At 34.0% G+C, this 17,361-nt stretch overlaps 1 protein-coding gene and 1 pseudogene across 1 annotated transcript; one reads left to right on the top strand and one right to left on the bottom strand.

Moving 5' to 3' along the window:
• LOC141572337 (olfactory receptor 52Z1P-like) lies at positions 1-10,133 on the bottom strand (annotated as a pseudogene).
• LOC109436919 (olfactory receptor 51V1) lies at positions 5,299-6,243 on the top strand. Its single transcript, XM_019715799.2, has one exon. It carries the CDS (start codon positions 5,299-5,301, stop codon positions 6,241-6,243), a length of 945 nt encoding a protein of 314 aa, XP_019571358.2.
• Positions 10,134-17,361: the final 7,228 nt, after the last annotated feature.

Here is a 17,361-nt window from a genome sequence, read left to right as displayed (position 1 = left end):
TTATTTTTGTACCTTTTTTGTACCTATTTTGTAATAAAAAAAGTTAAAAATATTCAGTAAAATAAAAGGAGATAACTCCTGTTGTAAATATTTGTGATCATCATCCTCATGGTTCTGACTTACGGATAATTTTCATGTTTATTTGACACTGTCCCTGTGGCAAGATAAAAAGCCCTTGCTTTCAGGTAGCATGAAAATAGAAAGAAAAGAATTAAACTCAAAGTGTATATATTACCAAAAGTAAACTTTAGTAATACTTCTGTTTGTGGTCTCAATTATGAGTTATTAATTGTTACTGACTAGATCAAGGTAGAAGCTCATAAGGAGAAAGGTGGCAATTCCCCAGGCAAGGTATTTATTTTTTGTCCTGTGACCATTAGGAAATACTTTAGATGGTTAATTTGGCAGGAATATTTATCTTTGGAAAGTAGCTATCTTAATACAATGACAAAAACAACAGGGAAAGAAAATACAGTGGTGCCTCGGTTTTTGAACGTAATCCAGGAGCTCTGAAACATTCGAAAACAGCCGACAGCTAGGCCTCAGGATCTTGCACTCAGGGGAAGCTGTGTGACAAATTCCACTTCTGAGTCCTGTTCTAAAATCAAAGCATTTACTTCCAGTTTACAGCATTCATAAACCAAAATGTTCGTCAACAGAGATGTTCGAAAACCGTGGTACTACTATACAATTAAGATTTAATCATGAATCCGTTGTATAAGTAAAAACAAACAGAGAAGGAAGGGGAGGGAAGGAAATGGGGGAGGAAGGGAGATAAGAGGGAAAGAGGGAGAAAAAGAGAGGAAGGAGGGAGACGCAGAGACTGACAGACAGACAAAGACACGACGGCAGAAAGAGAGGGAGGGAGGGAGGAACTGAGACAGATTAGTTAGCATATCGTTAGGTAGACAGGGAGGTCCCTGGTGGAATAAACAAAGACAGCCATATCCTAAAACTCCAGGTTTTGAAGTCACTGCTTGCTCCAGGACAAAATGTAACAATGCCTTGCGGTCAATCATAAAAGTAATGTTGGCCTGACTAACGGAGCAGATCTGATAGATAAGAGTGGGTTACTTTGCTAATTCCTTTAGGATGGGCAAGCAGAACAAACCTGGTAGACTGATTTCATTAGAAAGTGCCAGTTCCCTTCTTCAAACAGTTCCCTTCTTCAAATGGATAAGAGAAGATGCAAAAATAGTCAATTTGGGGAATGTGATCAATAATGTTGTAAAGATTTTGTAGGGTATCCGATGGACACTTGTCTCGTTAGGGAGAACACCTCAGGGATGATGTAGATGTCTGATCACTGCATTGTACACCTGAAGCTGAAGCTGAACAATAATGAATGTCAACTACAATTTTATATATCTATCTATCTATCTATCTATCTATATATATATATATATATACACATATATATACATATGCATATATACATACATATATATGTATGTATATGTGTATATATGTATGCATATATATGCATATATATGTGTATATATATATATATGTAGATATATAATTACAAGAAGCAGAGTACAGCATTAGGAATAGAGACAGTGGAAATGTAACGGCTGTGTGCGATGTCAGAGGGATAGTGAATGGGGGAGGGGGGTTGTCACTGTGTGAGGGATATAAATGATAAATGTCTAACTATTACATTGTTTGGTGCACCTGAAACTAATAAAAAAATGTTATAAAAAGAATAGGAGGTTTTACCCCAAACTGGGCACCCCTATTCGGGACGCCCCTCCTACTCGGGAGTTCTGACCCTTTGCTTTAAATAAACTATCCTCTTTTTAAAATTCTTTGCCTCTCCTGTGTTCCTATTTCCTGTCTTAGGTCTCACAAGACAGGATTCTAGCCCACACTCAGAAACTGCCCGCAGATCCAACATTATTTACATCCGAATGAAGGAAAATGGAAGGAAGAAAACAAGAATGAAGGGAAGGAGAAAAGGAGGGAAGGAGATAAGGAAAGGAGGATTATGGATCATACTTTGACCACTACACTTTTCGGTGGCAAAATTCTCACAAACAAACAAACGAAAACAAACAAACAAAATATTCATATCACTTTCACCTAATAATTCAAATTCCCGTCATGAATTTTTACAACATTGATTCCATTCCATTCCCACCACTTCATCCAACCGTCTATTGATGGGTACTCGGGTTGCTTCCATATCTTGGCTATTGTAAATAGTGCTGCAATGAACATGGAGTGCATATATGTTTTCAAATTAGTGTTTTAAATTTCTTTGGATAAATACTCAGAAGTGAAATTGCTGGGTCAGACAGTAGTTCTATTTTCATTTTTTTTGAGGAAGCTCCAAACCGTTTTCTATAGTGGCTGCAGCAATTGGCAATCACACCAACAGTTCCCTTTTCTTCCCATCCTCGCCAACATTTGTTGTTTCTTGATTTATTAATGATAGCCATCCAGACAGGTGGGAGGTAACTTCTCATTGCTGTTTTAATTTGCATTTCTCTGATGATTAGTGACATTAAGCATCATTTCACATGTCTATTGGCCATTTGTGTGTCCTCTTTAGAGAAATGTCTATTCAAGTTCTCTGCCCATTATTTAATTGGACTGTTTGATTTTTTTTATGTTGAGTATAGGAGTTTTTTATAAATTTTGGATATTTACTCCTCCTCAGATGTATCATTGGTGAATACCCTTTCCCATTCAGTAGGCTGTCTTTTTGTTTTATTGATGGCTTCTTTTGCTGGGCAAAAACTTTTTAGTTTAGTGTAATGCCATTTGTTTATTTTTTCTTTTGTTTCCTTTGCCCAAGGAAATAGATCAGAAAAATATTTCTAAGAGCAATGTCAGAGCGTTTACTGCCTATGTTTTCTTCTAGGAATTTTATGATTTCAGGTCTTACATTTAAGTTTTTAAACCATTTTGAGTTTATTCTGGTATATGGTATAAAAAGGTGGTCCAGCTTCAGTTTTTTTGCATTCATCTGTCCAGTTTTTCCAACACCATTTATTGAATAGATTGTCTTTACCCCACTGTATATTCTTCCCTCCTTTGTCATAGATTAAATGGCAATATAGGCATGGGTTTATTTCTGGGCTCTCTATTCTGTTCCATTGATCTACATGTCTATTTTTATGACAGAATCATACTGTTTTGATTATTATAGCCTTATATAAAAATTAACTCAAAATGGGTCATAGATGTAAAGGTAAAATGCAAAAATTCCAGGATAAAACATATGAGAAAATGTTGTGATCTTTGGTTTGCCAATGAGTTTGTAGATATAACAAAAATAAAATAAGACAAGTTATAACAAGTGCTGGAGAGGTTGTGGAGAAAAAGTAGCCCTCATATACTTCCGGTGGGAATGTAAATTGGTACAGCCCCTATGGAAAATAGTATGGAGGTTCCTCAAAATATTAAGAACAGAATTACCATATGACTGAGCAATATCTCTTCTGGGTATCTACCAAAAAAATCTGGAAACATTTATCCATTAAGATATATGTAGCCCTATATTCATTGTGGTATTATTCACAGTGGCCAAGATATGGAAACAACCAAACTGTCCTTCGATAGATGATTAGATAAAGAAGATGTGGTACATATATACAATGGAATACTACTCCACAATAAGAAAAGATGAAATACTGTCATTTGTGACAACATGGATATATCTTGAGATTATGATGCTAAGTGAAATAAGTCAGACAGAAAAAGTTGAGAACCATATGACTTCACTCACATGTGGGGTACAAAACTGAACAAATGAACAAAGTAAACAAACAAAGAAACAAAAACTCATAGACACAGACAACAGTTTGATGGTTATCAGAGGGTAAGGGGGGAGAGAGATGGTAGAAGAGGGAAAAGGGGTTTGCATATATGGTGAAGGAAGGAGAACTGACTCTGGGTGGTGAATATACAGTACAATATATAGTTGATGTATTATAGAAATGTACATTTGAAATCTATATAATTTTACTAACCAATGTCACCCCAATAAATTTAATAAAAATTTAAAAAAAACTTTTTTTGGGGGGAGGTCACAGTTAAGAGAAAGAAAAAACAATTTACAAACTGAGTATAACAATATGAAAATCATATATCTGCTAAGGATTTTGTAACTAAAATATTTAAAGAATTCTCCAAACTTAATAAGAAGAAAACAACATCACAAAAGGGAAAATTATTTACATAGGCACTTCATCAAGAAGATGTATATATGACAAATAAGCATATGAAAAGATGCAAAAAAGTATGTGTCATAGAGGAAGTATAAATTAAAACCACAATGATATATCACTACATGGCTGTTAATATAACAAAGCAAAATTTAAAAAACAACATTGTAACTATTCTAAGTATTGGCCAAGATATGGAGGAACTGTAATTTTCATATACTACTGGTCAGAGTGTCAATGGCATAGTTGCTTTAGAAGACATGTTGAAAATATTTTTGAACATTAAATAAATATCAAACCATGTGCTCTAACCACTCCATTCCTACTATTTACTCAAGATCAAATATTGATTTAATAATTTCCAGTTTAAAATATATGTTACTTATGTTATATAGAAAGATATAGAAGGTAAAATTATTGCAAGGGTCAGAAAAGATAGAAATCTCCTGTAGGATAAAGAGATGCATGAAAATAGAGAAGAAAAAAAAATGTGGAATATAAAGAATAAAAAGTACAGTTAATATAACTGTGCAAAAGTAAATCACTTAAAGAGGGGCTAAACAAGGTGAAATGTGCAATGAAACTTTTGATTCCATTTTGTTAAGTTTCTCTGATCTAATTTTATGTTCTGCAAAGTTAGATTGTTTTAACCAGTCCATTTCATTTGGGAATCTTATGACCCTTTGGGGGTAGTAAGAGGAACATATGTGGCACCCAAGAGAAAAATTACTCATAATTTCACATTTTCTGAGGATGCTGCCAGCCAGGCAGCAGTAGACACCTGTGATAATGTATTATCTTCCTTTACATAAAAACAGATGCTCCCAGAAGTTCATTCCAAATCCCATGTGTCCATTAACATTATTGCTTATGCATAAAACTCCCTAGTCTCCAGGTATTGGTAGTCACTAGCACTGGAAACTCTGTGTCTAGATAACAGATATTTGGCCTTCAGGATAAAGAGTCAGGTTTCTATAGATTTTGCTGAGTTTATTACACTAAAGAGAACTGTATTATAGTATATTTCATTTTCTTCTCAAAAACAGACAAACGTTACTAGAAAGTAGGGGATTATAAACTGATCTAATTTGCAATATCTTTCTAGAAATATTCCAATTCTCTCTTAATGTCTGCTATCTCTATCTCGGACTTCAATAGTTCCAGATTTATTCTCACTGGTTTTCCTGGCCTGGAAGTTGACTATCTCTGGATCTCCATCCCTTTCACTTCCATCTATGCTATAGTTTTCCTGGGAAACTGCCTGGTGCTCCATGTGATCCGAACTGAGCCGAGCCTGCACCAGCCCATGTTCTACTTCCTGGCCATGCTGGCCCTCACTGACCTGTGCATGGGGCTGTCCACCATGTATACAGTGCTGGGAATCCTGTGGGGATTCATTCAAGAGATCAGCCTGGATGCCTGCATTGCCCAGTCCTATTTCATCCATGGTCTGTCCTTTATGGAGTCCTCTGTCCTCCTTGCGATGGCCTTTGACCGCTACATTGCCATTTGTCACCCACTACGCTACTCCTCCATCCTAACTCAAGACAAAATCATGAAAATCGGGATAGCAATCTTATGTAGGAGTACTTTACTCATACCTCCAGTCATCATTCGCCTAAAGTTCTTAAATTACTGCCGTCCCCACGTCCTCTCTCACTCTTTCTGCCTGCACCAGGACTTAATTCGGATGGCCTGTTCAGACATCCGCTTCAACAGCATCTATGGGCTGGCCCTGGTGATTAGCAACCTGTTGTTGGATGCAGTGCTCATACTTATCTCCTACATCATGATCTTGCATGCAGTTTTAGCTATTGCATCACAGGAGGAGAGAATCAAGTCCTTGCAGACCTGTGTATCTCACATCTGTGCTGTTTCAGTTTTCTACATTCCGATCATTGGTCTGACCATGGTGCATCGCTTTGGAAAACACCTCTCACCATTAGTTCATGTCCTCATGGGCAGCATCTATATCCTTTTCCCACCCTTGATGAACCCCATTATTTATAGCATCAAGACCCAGCAAATACGAAGGAGAGTCCAGAGATTGTTTTACTTGAAAGTAATGTAGGTGTTGAGGTCAAATATGAATATTTAAAAGTCAACAAGTGGATCTCAAAAGGGTAAGAGTTAATAAATAAAATGAATTTAATGACTTTTATTTGTATAATGTTTTATATGTTGCAAATACTTTTCCTTTCCATTTTTCCCACAGCCACCATAAGTCAGTGACATTTACATGGGTTATATTATGATTAATTTTATAAATCATAAAATACATATATAATGGACTGAGAATCATATTAATGTGTGAGACAGATTAGCTATTAAGATTCATATATCTTAATTCATATCTTGTGGGAGAATTGTTTTGGATCCTCCCAATATGGAAAAAGTAAGTTTTACTGAGTAAAGCCCTTTAGTACTTACTAAAAGATCAACAATTGTCTTAGTCATTTTAACTACTCTAGGTAGCATTCTTGTTTATTGTTTAGCCACCATTCCCTGTTATCCAGTTTAGCCACATAGTCATGTAATGGAGTAAGCATCATAGGGAGATTGAACTATTTGGATGATTTAAAAAGTTGTGAAACAAATAAAGAACAAAAACTAATCTGATACTTTTTGCCCACCAAATACTCTTTCCTTGCTTCTATCCTATGAGTAGTAGTTGAACTGGAGATATAAACAACCAGTAATTGCCAGAATAGAAAGAAACTTTTGTGATTAGTTTGTTTATCCAAATAATAATACCAATAGAAACAACCATTTAGAAACAATTTGAAAATGTTTAGTATGAGGCCACATCTCATTTAAATCCCTGGCCCCAGTTTAAAAAGAGAACAAAATAGCATAGCGTGTTACTATGGCCAAGTAATATAAATATGTTTCTAATATATCTCCCCATCAAGACTCTGTAGTAGATATTATTTTCTATTATATACATGGATAGTTTAAAACACACAAAGGTTAAATGATATGTCCTACTCTAGGAGATAATAAGTGATGGGATTTGGATATATTTTCTGTTTCAGTTTCAAATCACATTATAGCTTTCTTTCCTACCTTTCTTCTGTACTTTTTAAATCTTAACTCTATTAAATGGTCATGTAACTATTATAAAACATTTATATAAAAATAGTAGTAGAAAAATCATCAAAGTAAATCATGGATAGTAATATTTGGACTCTGTGCACACATTTGGACTCTGTTGTTATCTAGAAGTTTCCTCAAAGTATTACCACAATGATATTTATATTATCTATTGAATACATTTAAGGCAAGTTTTTTGATGCACAAATACAAATAGTAATTCACTCTGCTTAGATGTACATGTATAGTTTGGTGAGCTTTGAAAAAATTTTATAGTTATGTAATCACCACCACAATCAAGTATAAAATATTTCTATCACCTACAAAAATGCATTTTACTTCTTTGTGGTCAGTCTCCTCCTACAGCCCCAAGTGCCTGGCAGCTACTAATCTGATTTCTGTCATACAGTTTGCTTTTAAGAGTAGGTCATGTAAATTAAATCATAAATAAAGTTATATTTTATGTTTGGAGTCTCACTTACTATAATGCTTTTGAAATTCATTCTTGTTACTGACTGTATCCACACTTCATTTTATTTTTGAGTCTTATTTCACTGTATCACCTACAGCAAATTTATTCGTTCATCAATTGGTTGGCATTTTAGTGTTTCATAGTTTTGATTTTGAATAAAACTGTTATAAGTGTAAACTCCCTATGATTCTGAAAGCATTTTCTCAAAATTTGTACAGTTTATTTTTAATGTTTATATCTTTACTACTAATAGTACAACAAGCACAGTAATAATAATGATAGTCAGAAATAACGTTTAGTTTATATTTACCAGATGCCAATAATAGGTCAAGCACCATGGAAGCACTAAGTAGTGATCTTGTTATTAATCTTCAGAGCAAATCTCTGAGTTAAATTATAATCATTTAAGTTTGCAGATGAGGAAATTGAGGTAAAGGGATTTTAAATTACTAGAAAATAATAGGGGGGAATTTAGTTTCACAGCACATTTTCTACTGCTACTACTGTTTCATTTTACATTGCAGTGATTTTCCTATTGTTCTATTTGTTTTTGTTGGCCGTGGTGTTTATGGTGGGAGTTAAGAGTTTTAAATTATGTATTATGTAAATAAAGCTTTCAAATGAATTAAAAGTGGAAACAATTATTTAATAGACCATTCTGTCAGCCCATACTATGATATACCAAAACCTATGTAATAGGATGTGTACTTTATACTCAAAAAGTCAGATGTGGTGAATTTTGTTTTGTTTAATTTTTAGTGTTTTCTTGTTCCGAGAAACTCTATGTCCATGGTTGTCTGAAATTCCAACCTTCCATTTAAAGTTCAATTAAAGTTTTTAAGTTAAAAAAATATCTTTGCTGTGGTGTAACCTAATTTATTAAAAAACAAACAAACAAACAAACAAAAAACTCTCCTGTCAATTGGTAATTGATATTCTCTGCTATACTATTGATTTCCTTCATAGATCTATGCTACTCACTCCTACCCCCATCCAAGTCCCTTATCCCCCTGCATTAAAGGGGAGGCCAGTTGTTCCAGGAATTGGATGGAACAACTGGATGAGTCTCTGGTCTAAGTCTGCAATACTTGGCTGACTGTCATTAAATGAATCTGATCTTACTACCTCCTCTCTCAGTCTGGGATTTTATCCTTTCTGTACCCTCTGCTCAATGTTGACTCATTATTTTCTCTTGGTCCACTTAGTGACCCATCCATAATGTTGGTGTATACTCTGTAAGCCCTGAAACATGACCCATTTTCTCTTAATTCCCTGACTCTAACATTTGTTATTATGTTTCAGATATTATTATAAGTGCTTTATATATACTGCCTCAATTAAAAAACACGGACATATAGATACAATAATTTTCCTAAGATTAAAAAAATTTTTTTCCCTAAGATTTTATACTTAGAACGAATGGAGTAGAGATTTGATTATTGGAAGGCTGACTTCAGAGATTTCCCTCTTAGTCACACAACTATACTATATCCTATTGCCTAAAATTAGTATTTCCTGATTAAATGATCACACTCAATCAATTATACTTTAAGCCTCTTGTAGCAAAACTTAATATTGCACAGAATCTAAGGTGTTCTTGTCTGAACAAAATCAGCAAAAAGAGTAAGATTTTAACATGATCTCATTTTCTCAAACATTTACTATTATTATCCTCTCCCAATGCTGGCATGATATAAGATATCCAATACAATTTTAGGCTAGGGTATAGAACAGTTGGATAACACAAACATGGAAGCCACAAGTACCCAGAACCTTGAGTCAAGCACTTTGAGAAGGAATTTTGAACACGGTATAGAGTATAAGGGCATAAGAGATGATGATAAACACCACATCCAGGAATGAGGAAAATAAGGTTACAGTAACAGTAAGTAAGCCGATAAACCAGTAAAACCAAGGGAAAGCAGATGAAGAAACTCCTAATCACAGATGCAAAACCCATTTTTCCAGTGATTGAGGGGGTTAGAATAGTAGCATATCTTAGTGGATAACAGATGGCTACATACCAATTGAATGCCATAGCCAGCAATATGGCAGACTCTGCCCCAAAGATGAAGTGTAGGAAAAACATCTGGGACAGACAGCTACCATAAGAAATACCTCTATCTTGGAACCAGAAGATTGTTAGCATCTTTGGTGTGGTGACTGTGGAGTGAAAGATATCTGCGAGGGACAACAGAGGGAGGAGAAGGTACATGCATTCATGAAAACTATGCTCAGTAAAAATCAGGAACAATAAGAGGTCATTGCCTATGACAGAAACCATGCACATGGAACAGATGGGACTAGAGATCCATGTGTTGTGCGTCTTCTAGTCCTGGTATTCCAATCATCGTGTACCAGATGTCTCTCAGATTGGTACAGTTTGAAGAGGTTGTTATCTTTTACTCTGTCCTCTAATAGTGAACCCTAGGGGGGGGGGGAGAGAGAGAGAGAGAGAGAGAGAGAGAGAGAGAGAGAGAGAGAGAAGAAGAAGAAGAAGAAGAAGAAGAAGAAGAAGAAGAAGAAGAAGAAGAAGAAGAATTGAGGTTATTGTATCATGTTGAGTGTGAATCTTGGTCTTGCATTAAAGTTATTGTCTTAAGAAAGGACTGATAATCAGTAATGATTCAAGGATGATAAGCCAGATAGGCTTCATTGACATGAAAGTTACCATGACTTTATAGGGCTAATGCTACTAATGCTACTGATAATCATAATGATAGTAATGAAAATAATAATAAACATTTCATGGTTTCATAACTTGGGCTAGGCACTACAGCCAATACATTATACTTATTGACTTAGCATCATACATGAAAGTCTCTTGTAAGCTCTTGAACATCCTAGTTTTTCTCCTTGTCTCCTTCTCCATTTCTGGTGATTAATCACACTTTATTTCCTGGAGCCCCAGTGTTCACACTATTGGTCTGGCCCCTTTGGGAGCTCAAGATCACTATATCAGCGACTATAATTCAGTATGAAACCTTTTATCATCAAACAAAAATAACTTAGATAGAAAGAAAAATAGAAGTCTATATAGTCCTAGGTTTGCACAAAGTTGTATTAATTTAAAGCTGTGCATATTATATTAGAACCATGTTCTCTCTTTGCATTGTTCCAGTATACATGTGCTTCAGTAAAACCACTACTGTCCAAGTAAACACTCATATGACATCATTCTAACTCAGTAGACAGTATACTCTCATATTCCACACACATTGCATTCCTCCTTCCCTTCTCTCTTGCCCGTAATGCTTTTTTTCTCCCATTTATCCCTGCCAGTATGTGTTCAAATGTTTCTCTTTTCCTTCCCTTCTTTTTGCCTATAATGCTTTTTTTCTCCCATTTATCCCTGACATCATGTGTTCAAATGTTTCTCTTTTCCTTCCCTTCTTTTTTTTTCTTTTCTGCTCAAACTTTAATATTATTACTGGAGGGAAAAAAAGGCAGCTTATAGATAATAAGATAATAATACAAGAGTTGCAAACACATGCAAGACATAAATAAGTTATGAACATTTCTTTAAGTTTGCTCTGTATATCAAACAATGCTAAAGTAGAAATCAAGTATAAACCATAAATATCTTCTATTTCCAGAATGTCCTACCTTTGTGAGTATCATGAAACATGAACACAAATAACTACCCCTCAAGTCAAATCAGGATAAGAATGATAGGAGATATTCAATCATATGTATAACACAGAAAACACTACTTTTAACTAGGGGGATGGTGGAAAGATTAGCGGAGGGGTTGTCATTAGATCTGTTTTTAAAAAAAATAAAAAAAACTTTAGGCTTTCAAGAAGCTAACTTTGGAAAGAACAAGCTACAAAGTTGAAAAGCCAAAATAAGGAATGTCAGCAGGCTAAAAATCAAGTCATCTAGCACATTGAGGTCTTAGAGACATGAGAAATATGACTGGACAAGTAGATTGTACCTTGAAGACTCAGAATTTTGAAAGTCGAGCTAAAGACTTTGGGTTTAGTGTAGTTCTATACTAAGAATTGATTTATTATTCAACAATTTTTATGAAGTCTCTAATATATACCAAAGTTTTAAGAAGAACATACTATGATCAGAGTTTAAGATTCATCTTTTCAGAGACGTCTTTTTATGCTTATTTTTCATTCTGTTTCCCAATAGCACACCTATAATATTTCTAATTACATATTTCATATTATTCTCCATCAATATGTCTTAAGTTCCATGATTTCTGTGTGACATAATACATTTTGTTGAGTAAATATAGTTTAGAAGACAGCAACATGAAATGAAGAGAAGGACGGCAGCTACCAGGAGTTGCTCTGGGACGCTTTTGCAAAGGACCAAAACAGAACAAAGAACATGGCCTTAACAATGAAAACAGGAAATAGAGAAGAAACATGTTTAAAAAATTAATAAAATGGACAATTCCAGATGATGGTTTAAGTGAGGGATAAATAAAAGGTAATAAAACATTTGAGACACATTGTCTGGAGAAAACTAGTGATACCACTAATCAATATTAAGGAATAGAGTAAGAGATGGAGGATTAGAAAGGGTTGATGTAATTGGTTTGATATATCACATGTCTTTGGAACCACTAAGGAAGTAAATCAGGCAGACTGTCTCAAGCTTGCATGGTACACTGGAAAGAGAACTGGACTAGACATGAAGAACTATCTGCGCTATAGCCTCACCTATGCCGCCAATCAACTAGACCTGGTAGGGACATTTCAGAACTCTGAACTGTTATCCATATAGGTTGGAATGAAATTAGGTCACAGATACATTCTCCTTTAGATAAACAAATCTAAAATTCAATCAGAGACAAGGAGCTCAAAGCAAAAAAATAAAATAAAGGCAAAAATATATCAGATGGGAAAATTCAGTTCTATTATAAGTGTATCATTTAGATTTAAACAAAATGAAGAGAAGCGTTCTTGGTATTGAATCTCTTCCTTAGCTGTATCTAAGGAAGATACAGCTACATGTAGTCTATTTGATCACAGTGACAGCTTCAATCACCTGGGTTTTTAATCAAAAGGACACATTTTAGCCCCCATGCTATTTATATTATTAAAATAACTTTGGAACATTTATCATGAGCTATATCTTGTGTTTATCATTTTACACAATTTAATCCTTACAAAATACCATTTATTTATAACAATAACCCAACAAAATGGCTACTAGTATGATCTCCATTTCACACATTAAGAAACTATGGCACGAATACGTTGAATAACTTGTCTAAATTCACACAGCTAGTATCTAACCAAGCTGAGATTCAAACTCAGGTCATCTTGCTCTAAAACCCCATCATTTTGATGTCCTTCTTTATTTCCTACCTGTCTTAGACAATCCTGGGGAATTAAAAACAGCTCTATTAGTGGCAGCAATCCACACAGAGACTGCTCTGACAGACACAAACAAACCATAAAAATATGGGATATTGTTGAAGTTTCCACTTATTAAGTGTATGAATTTTTGTGGGAGTGCGATTATCAGAGCAGGGGTGGTCCATGCTTTAGTGTTGAGAGAACATGCTCCTGAAAAATGCACAAAATCCATAAAGGGGGGAAATAGAGCAATTTATCATCAAATATTTCTAAGACCATTTATTCTGTGTTAAATCTGAGTCAAATACAAGTATATGAAGGAATATGCAATCCTTGACTCCTGTCCACTGCCCAGTTAGAAAGGGAGATGCATATGCATGGGAAAATTTGCCTTTAGTATCGACTTCCATTGCTATAGAATTTATCAAGTTTAAAAAAACATTTTCTGATATATAATTTCTTTTATTTTTATTTTTTATTTTCTTTTTTTAACTAGTTTCATGTGTACAAAACACTGTAATAGTTAGACATTTATCATTTATACCCCTTACAAAGTGATAACCCCCTGGCCCCAATCTACTAAATCCACAAAGATTTATTATTATTTTTCATTGACTAGATGAGGAAATTGAAGTCCAGAGAGTTGTGTCACTTTGTTCACCTGCACGTATAGTAAATAATCAGGCTGAAAATTAAATGCAGGTCCCCCATTGCCAAATCTCATGCTTTTCTTAGACAACACTCTGTTATTAACAAAAATTTAGACTGATCAAGTAAAAGAATGTTTCTCCAACAGAGTCGTAAAATCACTCATTTGAAGCTAGAAAGTATTCAGTCATTTTTTTTTAATTTGTATATATGAAATACTATGAAAACAGTAGGACTGTATGGATATACCTACACTAGATGGCAAAGATCCAGCACTCCTTTATGTACCCACCTCATCCAGAATTGTAAGATTAAAAGAAAGGACCCCAATTTGGAAGGAGTGAGATGAATAAGTGTTGAAATGAATATACATATAATTATCTGTTTATAAATAGGGAGACAGAGATAGAAATAAAAATAGATATAGATATAGATATATGACACTATATAGTGTAATTGAATAGAACTTGTCTCTGCCCTGGACCATAACTTTGAGCCAGCTTCTTTCTAATACCTACATGTGTTTTGCCCTCAGGAATCCAGTCTACTCCAGCAACACAATGGATGATTCAGGGTCATGATTGGTGATGTAACCAACATTGCACAGTGATTTTAGAAAACTGAAAAGGCAGAAAGAGCTATAATTTATTAATACAAAGAGTTTCTTTAAGAGTCATGGCGTTACAAGCTGTAATTGCGTTGTTAACTTTCCTTTTTTTCTTGGTGGAAGATATGAATTTAGCAAACATACATTGATAATTTTTATTGTTTTATGAAACAAGTTCTCATAAAGCTTTTGATAGATTACTCAAGGAAAAATTTGTTTTTAAGTCAGCTATACTGTGGAGATCTTCTGTCTTCATCAGTCCTTGGAACCATCTCAAGGACAGACTTATCTGCCCCATGTGTGCTTTCATCACATGAAATTTTTCTTCTATACTCACAAAAATTAGCAATAACTGCAGAGAGAAAGACAAAAGTTTGTCTATTAATAAGAGAAATTTGCACCAGGGAAAAGCTTTCTAATCCAATAAAATACAAAAGGATTACTTAAAAGCAAGTGTTGCACATTTATAATAATCTCAGCGTTTGGGAGCTCAATGTAAAGAAATTGGAGCTCAGACACAACATGAAATTTACTTCACTATTGCGTTATGGAGATCTCTAAGCAGGAGACTCAAGAGTTGTAGGTCTTGAACCATGGTGGAAAGACAAGTATAGATTAGATCCATAATTTATTAATTGCACTGAAAGAACTCTACTTTGATATAGCGTTAGTAGTATTACAAAAAAAAAGAGGTAGTCAGGTTGGGATGTTTACAGGGTTTTGGGGTATGCATTGAAGATTTTGAGATATCTTTTGACAAAATAGTTTAGATTTGATGGAGACAATGTGATTTGGGAAGTGAAAGTAGTCTTGGTAAATAAACTGTTGTTTGATAAGTGACCTAAACTGTTTTCTTATGTGAGCAATCTATTATTCTCAAATAATTTCCACTTTCCTACAGGAGCATAATGATTATTTGAATAAATTTATTTTCAGGACTTTAATGAGACAAATAGTGAAGTTATTTATTGCTTTACATCTTTAACTGTTTGACAAGAATTTTCTTAAACAAATTAAAAAGTTGACACAAGTATATTCAGTTCATAGTCTGCATATAATCTGTGTGGATCTAGGAATTATCAGTTCTGTTTACCATTTCACTAATAGGAATAGAAGGAATTTTTATATTTATTAAAGTTGGAGTTGGATGGTGCTATGTTTTTTAGTCTAACTCTGAAATTCTAGATGTTTTCAGTTATTCTCAAAGGCCCCTGAGAGGTTAAATTAATTGATGAATTCTGTAATGTCATTTCATATAGTCATTGTTCACTATAATGCCTTATGCACAGACACAGTCATTAATACATTAATACATAAAATTATTAATATATATTTTGAATAAATAGTACATAGCTAGATTTATAAATACTGATGTAATATTTATTTAATTTCCTCTCTCTGCTAGGCCTCGATATATCTGATAAATCAACAGAAGAATAAAAATAAGAATAAGAAATACTCTTTTTTCTGGATATGGTCAAACTCTATTAATTTGAACAGCTCATCTAAGAATCTGTTCTCATATTTTAGGAACCACTTATATGGCAACATCTTCCACTTGTTCCTAGTCCCTCACTTACTTATAATTTTTCCAAAGGTTATGGGTTTTCACAACTTTAAGTAGAAAGAAAGTTGCCTATTTTATTTTAATCTAAGTTACAAAGAAAATTTAATGAATTACAAGATATTAATATAATACATATTTTAATATGGCTACCTTCAATTAAACAAACAAAAATGACATAACACCCAGAAAAATGGCAAGCTACTTCTCCTCTTTGAATAATATACACTTCTCGGAGGTACTTTATTTTACATACATTAGTGGCTTCAATTCCACAGTATTTTATTTTGGGTATAGAAAATTTCAGGTTGAGAAGAATCAGGTGAGATAGCAGATTAACTTACATTTGCACTTAAGTGATTATCATGTAATTTCTTCTTCTCCATAGAAGAGAAAAATCAATATTGTTGCTTTAGAGAGGAGATACTTTACCAATAAAAGTCAGACCAATGTAAATTATAACTTTGATGTTATTTTGAAGTATATTTTGATAGAAGGATGTGCTCTGAACCATGAATGATCTTTGAATCCTAGACTGTCTACATATTAATTGTCTGATATAGGGACAATAAATTTATTTGAATTTCAGTTTCTTCAAAGATAACAGTGATTTGCTGGGTTGATGTGAGGAAAAACGTGTTTTTATATGTAAAAAGGTAAAAATAAAAGACACATAGAAGAGCTTTCTAAATTCACAAGCATGACTCACCATAAGAAGAGTCTCCTTCTATAGTCACAGTATTTCTAACTGAATTCATGGAAATTTGACCATCATTGGAATGTCATTTTAAAACTATGTGTTTTGCTAGCCTGAAAGATTATGCCCATATTTTTGTTTGAAACTACATTACATAAAAAGTCCCTTGACATACAGTTATGTGTATGTGTTTGTGTAAAGTGAGTGGTGTGTGTATGGGTAAGATGTGGAATGATGATAGAAAATGATAGATAGATTACCATTTCAGAATTCTAAGGTAATTTCTAGATGCATTCAATAGGGTTTCATAATTGAAACATATAATAGGAATTGAACAACAGTAGTGTTCAAACAGATGCCTGTGACACAATTAACTTTTGAGAAACCCCAAATGAATATGAATAAAATATGAATAAACCCAAATTATAGATATTATGTTATAAAAATAACTTTGAAGTGAGTGGAGATTACACCAAGAATTAATGAGTGATTTTCAACTCACCTGATACAAAACAGTACCCAGTACTTCGGTCATTTATGGAGCATTCTCAGGTAGAAATGAAAGGTAGACTTTAAATCAAGAAGAGAAAGAGACTTCCCAGGAGATTACTATCCTCAGGAGATAGCTGCTTGAATAATACAGAAGCTCAAACCAGGTCACAAGGATTCTTGATTTTGGACGTGAAAGAGAAAGCTGTCCCTTTAGGACATTAGCAAGCCTCCTGCCTTGAGATGCCAGGTGAGAAAGAAAATATTGTTTACTTGAATTTGGAAAAAGGACTAAAAT

Source organism: Rhinolophus sinicus, linkage group LG06 (assembly GCF_036562045.2).
Source record: "Rhinolophus sinicus isolate RSC01 linkage group LG06, ASM3656204v1, whole genome shotgun sequence".
NCBI lineage: Eukaryota > Metazoa > Chordata > Mammalia > Chiroptera > Rhinolophidae > Rhinolophus > Rhinolophus sinicus.
The sequence above is the reverse complement of the archived record's forward strand: the minus strand, read 5'-3'. Positions and strand labels throughout refer to the sequence as shown.